Raw genomic sequence first — 17,430 nt, forward strand, 5'->3', positions numbered from 1 at the left:
TGGCAGGCTGACCGCTGTGGCAATATGTGGCCCTAAAGATCTTGTCTTGAAGAATGCTATGAGGGCAGAACATACGTGGGAGCTGAAATGTATTTAGACTTAATGTAGATGAAGCATAGGATGCGGATTTCTCACAACCCTGACTATAATAGACTATGTATGCAGTATATATTATGGTCTCTTTTGTGTTTTGTTAATATCTCATAATTTTCCTCAGTTTCTACTACATTACGATTTAACATAGTATTAACAGTTATTTATATTTTCCTCTAATATTTTGATTCTTTGTTTTTTTACTGCAATAAAAGTAGAATTTAAAAAAACATTACATTTGGAAACTAGAAATCTCTCACCCTGTCATAATGTTGAGTGCCTTGAACTCTGCCTAAACAAAACTTTCCTTGGAATGTTTGAAAACACACCCTGTAGAGATCTGGGTTCTACCCATCACACCCTCAAATTTGTTTCCTTTTGGACCTCTTTTTTTTTTACATCTTTTGTTCTGCAAGAATTCCAAATTGGGTCTCACTTACTGTAATACTTCATGGAAATTGCTATCTGAAGTGCAATTTTCAGTGACCTCCTTTTGCTGTAAGGTCATCTACCTGTGGACAACTATGATAAGGAACTATGGGGGTTATTCTAACTTTGGAGGAGGTGTTAATCCGTCCCAAAAGTGACGGAAAAGTGACGGATTTACCACCAGCCGTATTACGAGTCCATTATATCCTATGGAACTCGTAATACGGCTGGTGGTATATCCGTCACTTTACCGTCACTTTTGGGACGGATTAACACTCCTCCAAAGTTAAAATAACCCCCTATGTATAGACTGAGGGAAATGGGTAACACGTGCCCACGAAAAGTGACCGAAGAAGACTGTTGTCTCACTCATCCTGACATCTTGGAACAGGCAGACCAATTGGCAGAGGGGACCAAGTATAACATTTCATGTGGGGCAATCCACAGCAATGCTGAATACAGCTATTCCTTTTGAGCAGAGTGTATGAGTTGCAGGGTTTTACACTTTACACTTTTTTTTGTCTAAAACTTGTCAAATCATACCATTTGATTGGTACACGGCACAAAAACCAGCAGCTTTTTTGTACATTACTTGACAGATTGATATTTAGGGTCAGATTTACCCTATCTGAGTCCATTCACATTTTTGTGTATGAGTTATATTTCTTTGAGTTTCACAGTTATTGAAATTTGCCCTTGATCTGCCAAGATGGGCAGAGCCAATTACGCTGCCCACACTTGGCAGGTCAGAGGTTCTTTAGACACCAAACCCCATCTAAAAAGGGATTCATTTTTTCGGAGGAATGAGATGTTGCTGGCAATATCACAGGCTTACTGCAGCATCCTCTGGTAATTGGATCAGTTGATGCAATTAGCTGGGAGGAAGGAGAGATGGCTGACTCATGTCTATAATCCATCCCTTTAAATTTTGAGAGGCAAGAGAAACTGGAGCGGTGGGGAGAAACACTGCAGAGCTGATCTGACTTTGTGCTGGAGACTTCTGAAATCTTGGAATTCTTCCAGCATCCACTGGAGGGGTAGAACAGTTGGTGGGCTGACTCCTGATAGTGTGAGTTACCAGATCTGATAGAGGTGACTTATGCATCACTCCTGGAGTGGGGCGGCCATCTGGGAGAGGTGGAGATCAAAGGACTCTGGTCTTCTGCAGAATCCAGACTCCACATCACCTTGCTGGACCTTCGTGCGGTCCGGCTAGCATTGAAAGCATTTCTTTCCTCTATCAAGGGGAAGATACTACAGGTGTTCACAGACAACACCCCCTCCATGTGGTACTGCTACAAGCAGGGCTGGGTGGGGTCGTGGACTCTTTGTCAAGAGGGCCTACGTCTCTGGACATGGCTGGAACACCAGGGCATAACCCTTGTGGTTCACCAGGCAGGTTCTCTGAACCCCATGGGGGACAAACTCAGTCGGAGATGCCTAACGGACCATGAGTGGCATGTCCATTTGGAGGTGGCGCATGGACTCTTCCACAGTGGAAAGACCCTTGGTTAGATGTGTTCACCTCAGAAGAGAAAGCACAATGTCAGCAGTTTTGCGTGCTGAAGTTTCCAAGGCAGAAATTGCTTGGAGACACTTTTCGTCTTGAGTGGAATTCAGGCCTCAAGTATGCTTTCCCACCCATACCACTTCTACCCAGGGTTACCAAGAAGATTAGGAATGACCCAGACCAGGTCATTCTTGTGGCACCAAACTAGGCATGGAGAGTCTGGTATCCAGAGCTTCTGAAAATGATCATAGTTCCATCGATCAGGCTGCCGATTTGGGAGAATCTTATGTCACAGCGGCAAGGAAGGGTCCTTAACCTGAACCTGTCAACGCTCCGCCTTGTTGCGTGGAGATTGAGCAGTGACAGTTGACAGCCTTCGACCTTCCTTCTGAAGCCTGTAATGTTCTTCTGGCAGCCAGGCATCCCTCTACCTAGACACTGTACGCCTGCTGATGGCAAAAGTTTGTATTGTATTTTACAGAAAAGTCCATCAACCCTCCTTCTGCCCCTCTTCTTGATATTCTTCTCTTCATTCTTACTCTTGCTGAGCAGGGCTTTGCTTTGGGTACTCTAAAGGGCTACCTCTCTGCTCTGTCTGCCTTTCTGCAGCTGCCTGACCAACCCTTTTTTAAGTCTCCTCTTGCAAATATTTTTTCTTAAAGGGCTTGTACTTATGTTTCCCCGTTTGCTCTTTATTATTCCTCAGTGGGTACTTAATGTAGTTCTCACCTACCTCGTGTGTGTAGGAGGCTGGCCTGGTTTGTAGTGGGTACCAAAGTTATTTACACCTTATACCAGGTCCAGTTATCCCTTATTAGTGAAATGTTGTCAGTGTCTAGAAGCCAGGCTGTCTAGAGGTAGCTGTAGGCAGAGCAGCCAAGGCTGAACTAGGAGACATGCAAAGCTCTTGCAATACCACTGCAGTTACACAGTACTCACACACATGAAAGACAATACTCATGCAAATTTATTTTAGTCACACAATGACAAAAATACTTTGGAGACTATATTCCCTTAAGAGGTAAGTAAATTACACAATATATACACTAGTAACCAAAAGCAGGTAAGTAATAGAAAATAGTGCAAACAGTGAAAATCACAATAGGTTGCAATGGGCCTAGGGGGAACACAAACCATATACTAAAATAGTGGAATGCTAAAGTTGGTTTCCCACCTAGGCAAGTGTAGTGTGTAGAGGGGTGCTGGGAGTCTAAGAAAACACCAAAGGTAAGTAAAATACCCCACCCAAGAGCCCAGGAAAGCAGGAGTAAAACACTCAAGTTTCCTAAAACACACTAGAAGTCGTGATAGAAGATAATGCAAGAACCAGAAGAGGCTGCAAGACACCAACAATGGATTCCTGGACCTAAAGACCTGTGGAAGAAGGGGACCAAGACCAAAAAGCACTGAAGAGTCCAGGGAGAACTGGAGCCCCTGCTAACCCGGATGAAGGTGCAAAAGAAGAACCAGCGGTGAGAAGACAAAGTCAGTATTGCACCAAAGAAGACAGATGCGGGTTCCTGTTTGTTGCAGAAGATGTCATACGCTGGATGGATGAATGCAGTCTGGTTTGCGTTGCTGGATTCTGCCAACAAGCCTTGGCTCACACAAAACACACTGTTAGGGGGAAATGGAGCTGCCCGGGACCAGGAGGGACCTGGTGGCTTCTACCCGGGGGAGAACACAGAGGGGGCACTCAGCAACTCAGAGAGCCCTCGGAAGACCAGGCAGCATGCACAGGAGTCCCACAGCATGAGGACAAAGGAGGTGCAAATGGAGGCCCACGCAGCCTGACACAAAGGAGTCCCACGCTGCCGGAGAATCACTCAGGAAGCTGCGCATCGCAAGATATAGTGCTGGGGGTCTAAGCTGTGCTGTGCATGAAGAACTTATTGGAAGATTGCACACAAGCCTTGGCAACTGCAAGTCATGTGGTGCATGGGGGTACTGTATTGCGGGGGGAGGCAAGCTCTTACCTCCACCAAATTTGGGCAGATGGACGTTGGGGCTGTGGGAGTCACTTTAATCCACCACCTGTGTCGCTAGATCCACGCCTGTCATCTAGAGAGAGGACCCAAGCCACCGGTCGTCGCTGCAGAGAGGTGCCTGCTGAAGCAGAGAAGTGACTCTGTCATTCCACAGAAGATTCCTTCGGTTCTTCTGGTGCAGGCTGAAGACCGGCATTCCTTGGAGGATGCACAACCTGGAAACTATTGCAGTTGCTGGCAGGAGCTAAAGTTACAATGTTGCAGAAGTCGTCTTAGCTTATTTGTTGCAGTTTTGTAGAGTTCCTTGAGCAGTCAGCGGTTGATCCATTGGTAGAAGATGAAGTAAAGGATGGAGAGAATTATTGCTAGAGTCTTGCAATCCGAATCTGAAGAAACACTCAGAGGAGAGACCCTAAATAGCCCTGAGAGGGGGATTGGTCACCTAACCAGGTGAGCACCTATCTGGAGGGGTCTCTGATGTCACCACCTGGCTCTGGCCACTCAGATGCTCCCAGAGTGCCCCACCACCTTGGCATCTAAGATGGCAAAACCCAGAGCACTCTGGAGGAGCTATGGGCACCATCTCTGGGGTGGTGATGGACAGGGGAGTGGTCACTTCCCTTTCCTTCGTCCAGTTTCGTGCCAGAGCAGGAACTGGGAGTCCCTGAACCAGTGTAGATTATGCAAGGAGGACACCATCTGTGCCCTTCAAAGCATTTTCAGAGGCTCTGGGAGGATACCCCTTCCATGCCTGTAACACCTATTTCCAAAGAGAGAATGTGTAACACTCCTCTCCTAAAGGAAATGCATTGCTGTGCCTTCCTAGGATTGAGCTGCTCAAGCCCCAGAAGGGCAGAAGCCTGTCTGTGAGGTAGCAGCAGCTGGGGCTGCAGTGAAAACCTCGGAAGGCTGGTATGAAAGTACTGGGGGTCCACTGTGGATCCCCCAGAGTGCATGGGATTGTGCAGCCAATACTGGAATCAATATTGGGGTACAATTCCCAGTTGTTAGACACCTTACTTGTCCATTATCGGAGTTACCATTGTGAAGCTTTACATGAAGTACTATGTCCAGTGCATACTTAAAATGGTATCAGCGCACTCATGAAGTCTGGGAACATGGGCCTGGACAACGTGGAGGCACCTCTGCCAGTGCAGGGGTGCCCTCACACGCAGGTACTTTGCACCCAGCCTTCAGGGTGCGAAGGCCTGACATATAGGTGACTTATAAGTGACCTGGTGCAGTGGAAATGGCTGTGAAAAAATGCATGCACGTTTTCACACAGGCTGCAATGTCTGTCCTGTAGAAGCCTTTGCATGGGCTCCCTATGGGTGGCAAAAGAAATGCTGCAGCCCGTATGGATCACCTGGAACCCCAATGCCCTTGGTACCTTGGTACCATACACTAGGGACTTATTATGGGGGTCCAGTATGCCAATTTGGAGTGAAATACTGGGTTACCAGTATGTAAGGACAAATTTGGAACCAGAGAGAGTGTAAGTACTGGGATCCTGGTTAGCAGGATCCCAGTGACACAGTTAAGCATACTGACAAAAACAGTGAAACATACTGACAAGTAGGCCACATACCATAAGAACTGGGGTCCTGACTAGCAGGATCCCAGTGACACAGTCAAAACACACTGACAAACAGGCCAAAAATGGGGGTAACCATGCTGGAAAGGGGCTACTTTCTCACAATGTGTGCCCCCTTCGAGCTGCTGCTCAATTGTCCCCCCTGGCTGCTTACCATCAAGACAGCCTTTGTCATCCAAGCCTCCCTATTTGACTGTGTTTCCAGACAAAGTGGGCCTCTTTCCTTCCAAAAGTGGTGACCCCTTTCCATTTGGGACAATCTGTCATCCTGCCCTCCTTTTTGAGCTCCTCCACATCCCTGTAAAGGAGCGACTTCCCTGTCTGGACCCAAAATGAGCATTGTCATTCTGCCTTGACCACACAAAAGTGTCCCGGCAGCTTTTATTCTTATATTCCCCCATTGGTAAATCCTTCTACCTGCTGCGTCCGAGTAAGCGGTCCCTGGGGAATTCAAAATGATGTTCAGTGTTTTGAATTCCCCGGGGTTCACTAACTCGGATGTAGCAGGGAGGAAGATTAGGATACAGAGTTGTGAGAGTGAACAAATGCTAGTTGATTCAAGAGAGATTTCTGTACTTGGGAGGCACATGGAAGGACGTCAAGAATACATTGTTACAAGAATGTACAATTGCTGATTTATCCAGACAAGATTTTCAATCCTGGCGATTTGGGGACAGTTTTCGGCAGCGTGTTTGCATATGGGCAATACGCTTTTCCAAGGCAGCTGTTTGTGAGATTGTTTTATTCGCTTTCATATGCATGTGGATATAGTCACATTGGGTGAGGAGCCGGGGTGCCTTTGCCTTTTACTTACTGGGTTCAGACGGATTACAGAACATATGGTGCAAAGCACTAGGTTGCACCTTTAAGTTTGTGTTTAGTCCTGATGAAGACCCTTTGTTAAGATTTTAAGTGACTCCTCTTTTCTTTGGGTCGAAACATCAGCAATAATTTTGTGACTTTGCCTGTGCTGGATTCCTTTCCCAATGGGGGATTATAAGAAAAAAGCTACCACCCCCACCTTTTGGATGGACAATATATTGATTATCAGGAGTGTATACAGACAGGCTACAAAAGAACTCTGAATGATTCAATGTATGTTGTTCTCATATCTGTGCACGAGCACTCACTTATAGGTACCTTGTATAACAATGGACCAACCACTGTATTTTCAGATGATGTATATTTATGATTGCTTTCAAATATAGCTGGAAGAATTGTGCATCGAACCATTTCTGTTGTTTTTTGCTATGCTCCTTCTCCTCTTTTTTCAAATGTTTATGTGTTCAATGTATAAGATTGTGGTATATTAATGGAGTTATATACCCTATATGTGTTCGCAGGACCACTTGTTATATGTACTGAAAGATAAATACAGCATTTCTCCACAACCTATCTGTAACAGACTCTCACACGTCACCAACATTAAAAATAAACGAAAGGAAAATGGTATTTAAAACAAACTGTTATACAAGGTCACCAGGGCAAGACTCTCTGCAGAACAGAGCTGGCTCTCTGGGGTAGGTTGAGGGGAGGGGGGCTGAAAGGCTGTGGCCCTGGGCCAAAGCCCACTTACCCAGGCCTTAAAACGTCTCTGATTGGCAAAGCCAATAGATCAAGACCTGTTGTATTTGCCAATTGTTGTTAATGAAAGTTGTGAGCGAAAAGATCAGAGCAAAAAAAAAAGAAAATATATTTCATGGAACCACTATAAATGCTACTGATCTCGGAATCTTTAGTGTCAAAGTAGGAACAGTGATGTGCGACCAGCACACCCATTAACTGCTTATGTGATCATAGCTAGAATTTGCTAAAATAGCCTTCAGGCCGCACTGCAGTAGGGATTTAGGAATATCCAAGGATGCCAGTAAATCAGATATAAATGTGGCATAACACCGAAGGATAAGGTGCCAGAATATTGTTATCAGAATATCTTCTGACATAAATATTATGTCTGAAGTATCGTTTACAAAATATGGCCCAAGTAGAGTAAATAATGGAATATCTACACCCAATGGAATACTGAGAATATTTTTATAAATGACGTTTAGGGCAAAATACTGAGTCCCTCTAAACGGAAGAGTGTACCTTGATGTGTTGTCAAAATATTTGTCAGACAATATGTTCTGCCATACGACCCACCAAAGAACACATTGCAGGGTGTTTTATGTTTATTGAAAAAACATGGGTAAACTAAACATACAAGCACTTCATTTGCAGAGTAGGAACTCAAGTACTGCAGAAAAGGTGGCGGGGCAGAAGGACATTAGTCCCGTGGTGCTGTGCTAGTTCAGAACACTCAGCTCACGCCTATACCACGGACACCCATCTCGTGCTCATGCTATGGGAAGCCCCACATGCAATATTCGACCCTGGATTTGCAAAAACTTCGGAAATGAATTGGAAAGTACACATAGATCCAATGGGCTTGGGGGCACATGTACTATTATTTCACACAAAGCTGCACATTAAGGGAAGTGAACAGAACAGGCATGCTCCATATTTAGACAGATATGGAGCATTTCTGCTCTCTCCTTGCACTGGTGCACTGTGCTTCCTAGTGCCAATGCAGGCACCCTTGCACTGGAGTGTGAGGGTGCCGGTGTTACGGGCAGGATTTCTCTTTGTTATGCCTCTGTCAGATAGGTACAGCATTTTAGTGCAAACCCAGGTTTACAAGTCTTTGTAAATCTGTGCCTGTGTCAAAATACATCGCTGGATGCATGGGTACGCCCATGTAATACATATCTGATGCAAAGTAATGCAGGACAGCGCTACGCGCTGCATTACTTTCTATTTACTCTGCATGGCTTTGTGTGGCTTCATAAATTACCAAAATGATTTTGTATCCGTAATACCAGTTCAACATGTTTTCAAACAGTTGAAGATGATGTATGTATTTAAACATCTGCTTCCTCGTTATAAAAACAATATACATGTTTCTGCATTTACATTCAACTATGCTCTTGCGTACACTAAAAATGAAGCTTTTAATTTCGTAAAAACGAGAACGTCACACTAGGCTAAAGGTGCAATTAGGAATCAAAAGGCTAGTCAAAGGCTAACCCGACCCTTTGGCTTTCTGGATACTGTTGTTTGGCTAGGATACATTCAAGTACAAAGTAACTGTTTATGGTACCTTGCTCTGCCATCTTCATAGTATGGATTCTCGTCACTTCCTGCTTGATCCTCCCTTCACAATAGTAGTCCCCAATGGACTCGCTTGCTTTCTCTCTTGTCCACAGCACCTGTTTGGCCGATGGCCACCTCTTGTCTTGCGTAGCTTGGAAAGAGTACTTATTCTTCTGGGTGTCCACATCTCGGCCAATGTTGATGGAGTCATAGCGGCTCCAACTAGGACCAATGCAGATGAGCGATGTCTCTGAGTTGGACACCAAAGGAAGGACATTGATGAGCATCAGATCCACTGCAGCGTCAACGTCACCTAAACAAGAACAAAAGAGAGAGCCTCAGAGCAACCAATGTATCTTGTTCTGTAGCCACCAAGAGCCACTGCCACATAAGAGTTGTCCAAGTGCCATCGGCAGACCGTTTTCTCCATTATTCTGCAGTATGTAAGACATAAATTTGAGTTGATACTCAAGGTACTGTAAGAGCGTGTTCAAATAATTGTGTATGGACCAATACACCAAGAAGCATTACAAGAGAAGCTTAAATCACCGACCTTCCTTGCACTGAAAAAGACAGTTAAACAGGCTTTTAAAAACCAAATAAAATTTGGGAAGCTGGAGTTGGACTGGCTGGGTATTAACTGGAAATTCATTGTAGTTTATGTTATGTTTGATGTGTTTATTTGGCAGAGATTCCACCATAAATTTCGCCAAGCAGCGTCATCGGATGCTGTATTTTCTCACCCTGATTTTGATTATTCTGACAAATTAGAGCCTAGTTGTATTTATGAGCTTGAATGCTATTAGTATATTTGTGCTTCTGTTGTGGTTTTCAGTATGTGTGTCTTACTAATTAATAGATAAATGGATTATGGAGTTTAAAGGGTGTACGAGAGCTGTTGCTTAAAGTGTGTCAGTTGCTATTTGGGTTAACTGTCTCATCCATCGCCCACCATGTTGTTATCTAAGTGTATTAGTGTTATTGGTGGATAAACTGTGTATTGCATTGTGTACAGCTCTGAATAGTTCGGTTATGCTATCAATACTTAAGAAACAACTAATACATTATTTATGGTTGCATAACACTATTTAGAGGTTGATAATATCGATCTAAAATAATATCGCATCCGCTACATCGCGTTCCATTACATTGCACGATTAGTATATAATTACTAGTCTCAACTTTACTTATACGTACTACTTGATGGAGTGGTTAAGTCAATATAGTCGATTTGAAATTATTGTCATGCAATATAAGACATGCAACATACTGTTGATACAGCGTAATACGAAGTTGGAAATACTCCAGCGAAGTTTATGAATTGTTATCTTGTTTTTGAGTCTCACGTACAGACAAGTGTACCTGTCATCACAAAACACACACCACACATCATACACTATGCAACACCAAATAACACATACACAGATAGTATAGATACGTAGCTCATTTCTATCATTGGTTACTGTGGTTCAGCTGGCTTTAGTCATTGGCTGACAGGGTTGTACCTCAGCTGTGGAGTCAGCCAAAGGCATTTCACTGATGTGGAGATGCTGAACAAGATGCCCACACACACATTGGCATCAACATCGTTATTTTTACTTCTGCTTTATTTTTTGTATTTGGAGGGCCCCCGTCGTCTCGTTGTGTGCGTAAACCCCTGAACCCTCCTCCCATGCCCTCAATTTCATTTATTTCTGCATTCCCCATTTACTTCAGTCTAGCTCTGTGCTTATTTTGTTTTTCATGTTTTTTTAAACTGGGAGCCCACGCTCCCTCTGTGTGCTTATACCCCTTCCTCCGTCCTTCAAACCCCTGTCCACTTGTCCATTTCTTCTGTTGCTCCCTGCCCAACCCTGTCCCGCTCCGCGTTATTGTAATGGGATTTTTTCAAGGGCCAGCAGCTTCACCGTGCTTGCTAATAGGACAAGTTAATAGGACAAGTACTTAGTTTTAAGTCGACGTAGACTTTATATTTTATTTTTAAGTTACGATTCCGACATAAGCATCCACCATGTTGGAATGGTAAACTTAAAAAAAGCCCAAACGTGTACACCTTGCTTCATGATCTGTAAGTGCACATTCCCCGTGAGGCATATGTGGGTACGTGTTGCACGCGATGTGCTCACGTGGTCCATCGTGATACAGTTTTCCCAAATTGCTGAAGTGTGCGCGCAAACATTGACATGCATCACAACACATCTGTTGTCATAACCGCTGACTTTTTTTTTACTTTACCTTTCTACAAAGGCCAACAGCCATGATGGAACGGTAAACTACAAATTAAAAGAAAGTATTGGCAGGGCCAATTGGATGGCACCCACTTTCTAAAAGCAGGCCATATTTGCTGTGTGAATGCTTGTTCATTCTGTGTCCCTTTCTGAGTTGTAAGTATAGTGAATACAAGAGCTTCCACAATTAATGACTCTACTCCTGAAAATCTTTGTAGGAATGTTTATAGGACTGAACTAGCATTTTATTCTTTGGTGATCGATTAATTACGGACTAAGAAGTTGGCTAACAGTAACTCTTGCTGCTTGCAACACCATGACTCCACAAGATGGTGGCATACCAGTGTTTAATTTGTGCTTGTTGTTTCCAGTGCGGAGCACCGGCACTTATTTTTGAGGGCCAGCGCTTAGTTTTCTGCTTCAAGCATTTAGTGCGAGCAAAAGAGACGGAGGAAGAGAAAAACGAAAAAGCGTCACAATGAGAGAAAGCAGAAAGCTGCAGGAGGGAGCTGAAGGGGCAGGGAGTGGCTGTAAATGAATTAAAGAGACCCGAGATGGTTTCATGATTACGATGTGTCAATATTCCGTGTTTGCTAATTTAATTGCAGCAGCTTCGTGTTTAAGAGAAGGGCTTTGGGCACCAGCACGTTTTTATTTACAAATTAAGCACTGTGGCATACAATACACTTTCACATTGCATTTTGCTTTGTAATATGTAAAGTTCAAAAAGCAGCTACTGTTATTGCACCTAAATGCGACTTTTCTAAATTCATATGTATTGAATCCTGTGCCTGACCCAGGAATGTTCTGCCATCTTAATTGTAATAAACCATGCAAGTGTCCAGAACGACCAGTATTCTTTGCCATGTTTTTATAAATGAAAACCATCTTTTGACATGACAAGTGTCCACATTTCCGACCACTGATGACTTCTCCAGCCCATGGATTGGCCCCACTATTGACCAACCATTCCTTGAGGAAGTCTTGCACTGACGGGAGCTATTTCTCTTTACAGACAACCAAGCTCACACGTGAATACCAATAATCAACAACCATTTCGAATGTTGGAGACAGTTAAAAACATGACTATTTCCCATTATAAGACACTTTTGAGACAGGTGATTCCAGTGATTGACTCTGAGAGTGGTATATACCTACTTCCATGACAGCATCTGTTCTCAAACTTTTCTTCCCCGCTCATTCTTCAAATGCAGCTACAAGTGCAGTGCACGATGAGAGAAGATCATACATCATCCAATATGTCCCACAACGGCTACGTTACAAATCCTCACCATTCCAACTATGCACATTGAAAGGGCTTCCCAATTACCCAATCACCAACAAAGCACTCCCCAGCCCCAAGAGGGTTATGAAGTGCTATCTAAATTCTGCAATACATAAAAATGCAATGTAAGTAGCTCTGAGGTCCACAAAGGATCATTCTCCACAAGTAAACTGAGCATGATGGTATCAATATGTAACTCTCATCCTGGGAATCTTACTGGAGACACATCTGAAAGCAGACCTCTTTTCCTACCTATCCACTTGTAATCTCCCATATTGTAACCTTTTTGACAAATTACCCATTTCCTCTGCAAGTAAACTGATCATAAAATTGTCCTTATGTGTATCACGTTTGGGCTTATTCAGGATCCGCTAAGACACTGATCTCCAATTCATCCAGCAATGAGCCCGACCCAATCCCAGAGTTGAATCTGATTGTTATCCACCTACAGCATGCACCCTCACTGAACCAAAAGCCATTGGACAGTAATAGCAATTGCAAAAGGTATTCTGTAAAGCACCACACAGATGAGGTTCCATGCAAGACAATAAATGCACGAAAAGGGGCTGGACCCCCTGCTTCCCTCATAATATACTCTGTGATTCCAACCCAGAAGCCACTCGCAAGCCAATCCCTACAGACTTCCTTAATCAATGGTCAAATCCCAACTATTTGTCTTTGTTTACTCCAGCCTCATTTTGTGAGTTTCCATGCCTGGCAATAATTCATAACTAACTGCACGACTACTCCTATATTACATCAACCCCTGTGCCTCTTTTCTCCGTAAATTAAAATTGCCTACATTACACAGGTCCCTGAAACTCTCCAGCCTGAGCATCTTACTCAAAACAGATATCTTTCAACTATAAACGCGCCACACATTAGGTTTTTGCTCCTGAGGATCTTATTGAAAGTGGCCTTGTCTACCATTTACATGCTTCACAAGACCCACCTTGTTGTTTCCTCCTTGTGACCTGCTCATTTCAAGTGCAGCAGGGATAACTGGATGGTAAGACCGCACAGACGAGAGATCCTTAGCATACAGTGGTTGCTATTACCCCAGCAGGTTTACCAGGTAATTCCAAGTTTCCCAGTTTAGACTGGGGAATAATGTGTAGTTTCATATTTAATGACCAGTAAAAATGCTTGTGATTGTTCTTCTGAAACTGCTTCCCCAACTCTAGTTCCACTGGGTAATATGATGGATTTGCACAGGGAACACTGCTACTGGAATGAGACCGGACTTGGATTGTGAAATTGGGTGCAAACAGAGTTTGCGCCTGAGTTACATTGATCGTGGGACTTGGAATGACTCCATTAACCTAGGCATCTCTAGAGTGTCCATCTAGTCCAGCATTGGATCCATAACCCAGCAGGGACCTTTTACTTCCACTCCTGTTCTTTATTTACATTAATATGTCTCTAGTTTTTATCAGTGACCATAGCATTTGCATTTGTACTCGAGGGTGAGTGTACCTCAAGTACAAGTTCTGTGCAATGCGCTCCTACTTCTCCTACATACCGCAGTGCAATGGTGAAGATTGCGTTAAACTCACATTTTGTGCACAAGCACCGATGATGGTAACATTGGCGTTTAGATCTTTGCATGGTTGGCATGCACAGTTTTGTACACATTCTTGCAACAAAGCACTGAATTTTTTCAGAAAACGCTTCCTTGTTTGAACCATAATAAATCTGGGCCTTATGTGGTTCTAAAAATTCTGGACCCATGTAATTTACTTTGCCACAGCAGTACGATTTTAGTATCAAAAGACCGATAATGACTAGTACACTAAGCATGAGCATTTTCGCTCAATTCCAGCAGCGTTTTCACCTCGAAATCGCCATTTTCGTCCTGCACTCGTGGATCCCATTTTATACACGGCAGCCATTTTTAAAAGTTGCCCTCACATAGGCTTATAATACAGTCAGATTTGATTCCAAGGACACATACACCTTGATTGACTTTTCTCTGACCTGGGCAAGCTGGAACCATTGCCTCAGGCCAAACCTGTTTGGTCAGTCCCTCTCCCAGTGGCCGAATCAGATAGCATCAAGGCACACCATGCCATAAAACCCTTATTATCGCTCACACACCCTGCCTAATCTTGCTCACACCTGCACCTGCTCTTTTCTTCTTCTTACTTTACGAGGGGGAGGTGCCCGTTTTTATTGGGGGTCCACACTTATCTGATGTAAAATACTAGGCCTTGCCGGGTAATTTATTATGGGTTGGATGACATGAAATATGAGGTTTCATCATGACGCTGTTTTTTCCTTTGTAGTGAAAACATGTGAATGACCAACCAAAATGTCAAGAATGTTTGCCTGAAGCTTAAAAAACTGTATATAAGGAAACCTGACTTTGCATTGAAACACAGTCTCCTGAGAACATACAAACCGTGCTGTTGTACTTCTAGGACGCTTGTCACTTGGTTGCAGCCAATAAATTCGATCTTTGACTTCACCTAGAAGACTCTGAGTTTCTGTGGTCTGAATCAGGAAAGTACCTGAGGTCTTTGGGTGTACCCTGGCACCGCTGGGTTACCGGATCAGTACCGGTTCTGAAAAACCCAGTACCTCAGTTGGCGCCCAACGTGGGGCGATACCAGCGGTACCGGTCCAAGCCTGAGGTCCGTGGGGAGCTTCGTGTGAAAATTCTGGAGGAAGGCCTCCACTTCATCGACCCCTGCATGTCGACGTGGTCCGAAAGTCTTTGCTGTGAGGTTCCCCGCTTCCCAACGGCTACGAAGGACTGCTGCCCTGGCTATCGCCCTGATTTGTACCCTTGATGTTTGGTAGAGCGAAACGATAAGACGAGTCTTCTGGTGACGTCATCGATATTTTCAGTTAAGTATAAGTGGAGCGTCTCCCAGTCCTTAGTTGGACACTTGGTTTGGTCCTTAGTTGGACATTTGGTTTGGTATCCCTTCGGGATCACTTTGATTTGGAACTTGCAAGTACCAAAGCCGAAGGACTCGTGTATTCACGAGACTATCGTAAACGATAATCCTTTGAAGTTTGAAGCTAGACTAGTGAGCGAAGATGCCTGGTCTTAGCAGACTTGGAAATTTGTTTTGTCTTGGTTGTAAAAGGGACTCCCGGTTGGAGGACTCATGTCCGGTTCCTCCGATTGGAATTCCAACCTATGAACTATATGTGAAGCACGGAGTAGGCCCCATCACGTTTAATAAAGTATGGGTCCGCTATTCTTGGAAATAATTGAGAAAAGTTTTTTTTTTTTTCTTGTAAATATGACTTACAACTAGGATCTGCAAACGGTTCTGTAAGTAAATTGCGACGGCGCTATTTATGAAAAATGGCTAAAGCGCGCTGTATTGTGTGTACTGAGTGTTTTCTGTTAATATCTGAAATGAGCTCAATGTGTGTTTGTGGGTCTTCTTGATGTTTACAGTTTGTTAAGTAAAATGTTGGTTAATTAATATTAGGTAGAAACTTAGAAAAAATCCAGAAATGAACCATGTGATGTGCTAACATAGCTATATGTTGCTCTTTAATTTATAGAATGAGCAATTGTGCACATATACAAAACTGCCGTTAAATGCTTAATAAATTAGAAAACACATTCAATAGATATAAATAGGGCCCCAAAAAAAAAACGAAATTATCTGTTTTTTGCAAAAAAAAATAATACTTTTACAGCATTTTTCTTAGATGCATTGTATTAGATGTTCACAGGCAAACTTTTCAGCTGCAGTATATTTGATAGGAATGTTCAATTCAGCCAGCACTTTCCCAGTTAAACACGGGTGGAATTTTGCATAACCTTCCTTTTAAATGAATGTGGCGCAAAAATGTGACGCATTTCAAGTTAGGCTTATGCGCTTAGGCTTGTGAGTTAATGTATCCCAAATAATAGGCAAGGGCTGCAGCTTGCTTTTATATGTGGAATTATCACAAAAAAAAGAATAATTGGGTTTTTATTTTTTTTTAAAAAGAAAATTATTAATTATGGAAAAACTATTAAAAAAATAAGTGCCTTTCAAAATCGTTTTTTAATATTTATAAAGCTTAATACCTATACTATGACCTCCTAACATTAAAATTTAATTTAAGTTATGTTGCACCGCTAAAATGACATTTGTATGTGCAATTTTCCCTTGGCGCAGGAGCAAACAAGCTCATTTCTATAAAGTATAAGTTAATATTTTCAGTGGCTGACTCATGGATTGTGTAATAGACATTCTGGTAATGCATATTATGCAAGAAAATTGTAGGATATTGATTTTTAATGCCTGAAATATCAAAGTCGATTTTGGGCAAAAGCACTGTTTAAACTGCATTTTCTTTCAATCAGAGTACTTTTTAAAGTGTCTCAGGCTTCAGTAAATGCATACATTTAGGTTTGATATATATTTGCAGGTTGTGCCTTCTTATGATTCAATGAGTCAATGTGCCAGTACAAAGGCTTGTTTTAATATCGAGGTTGAAGGTTCTAACTTCAGCTGGGCCTACTGAGACGTTCATTCATTCGAGGTTGATGAAATATGTACCATTGCATGGGATTGCAACAAGCATTTATTCTAACAACTGGTATGTGTGTTATTAAGGTTTGTGAATTATTCACAGTAAATGTAGTTTAATAATCTGGAAATAGAGATAAAAAATTTTAGTGCCTAAAAAGGATTATTTTTTTTTATTTTTTTTTTAAATAGAGTGAATTATTGCAGGTTAGAAGGAAAACAGGAAGGCCTACTGTCTTTGACAGATTCAGAGTGGCAGAAGCTAGGAGAGCTACAGAGGCTGGCTCAAGTCACGCTGCTGAGATGCTATCTTTAGTTTTCCCATAAACAATGGAGGAGGCTGTCATGTTGACACTTGTGACCTTTTAAATTAGGGCCTTGTCTCTGTGAAATGCAGAATGACCCTACGGGCCTCTAAAAGTGGGATTTCTGGTTTCTCCAGAGGAACATCAATACAATTAAAGAACTTAATTCCAAAGGGAAAATATAAAAAAAAGGGGTTTCTTCGAAAGTCCCAACATCATGTTAAATGCTCTGCAGAACTGATACATTTGTGTCTCCGCTCTAAAAAAATAAAATGATGCCTGCTAGTTGCTTTTATTTGACAGAAAACGAAGTGTTGCATTAAGTCTTAGACAGAAAATAAGATGCAGCCCTTTTTTAAAATTTTGAAGGCTACATGCCTTA

General features: G+C 42.7%; 1 protein-coding gene across 2 annotated transcripts in view; it reads right to left on the minus strand.

Moving 5' to 3' along the window:
- The window catches only part of TEK (TEK receptor tyrosine kinase), a 385,575-nt gene that overhangs the window by 222,315 nt on the left and 145,830 nt on the right, over positions 1-17,430 (minus strand). For both annotated transcript variants that reach the window (XM_069240727.1, XM_069240736.1), the window contains exon 2: positions 8,754-9,059. In XM_069240727.1, coding sequence (XP_069096828.1) covers positions 8,754-9,059 — 306 coding nt within the window. The remainder of the gene's footprint in view (positions 1-8,753; positions 9,060-17,430) is intronic.

The sequence above is a fragment of the Pleurodeles waltl genome, chromosome 1_2, assembly GCF_031143425.1.
Source record: "Pleurodeles waltl isolate 20211129_DDA chromosome 1_2, aPleWal1.hap1.20221129, whole genome shotgun sequence".
NCBI lineage: Eukaryota > Metazoa > Chordata > Amphibia > Caudata > Salamandridae > Pleurodeles > Pleurodeles waltl.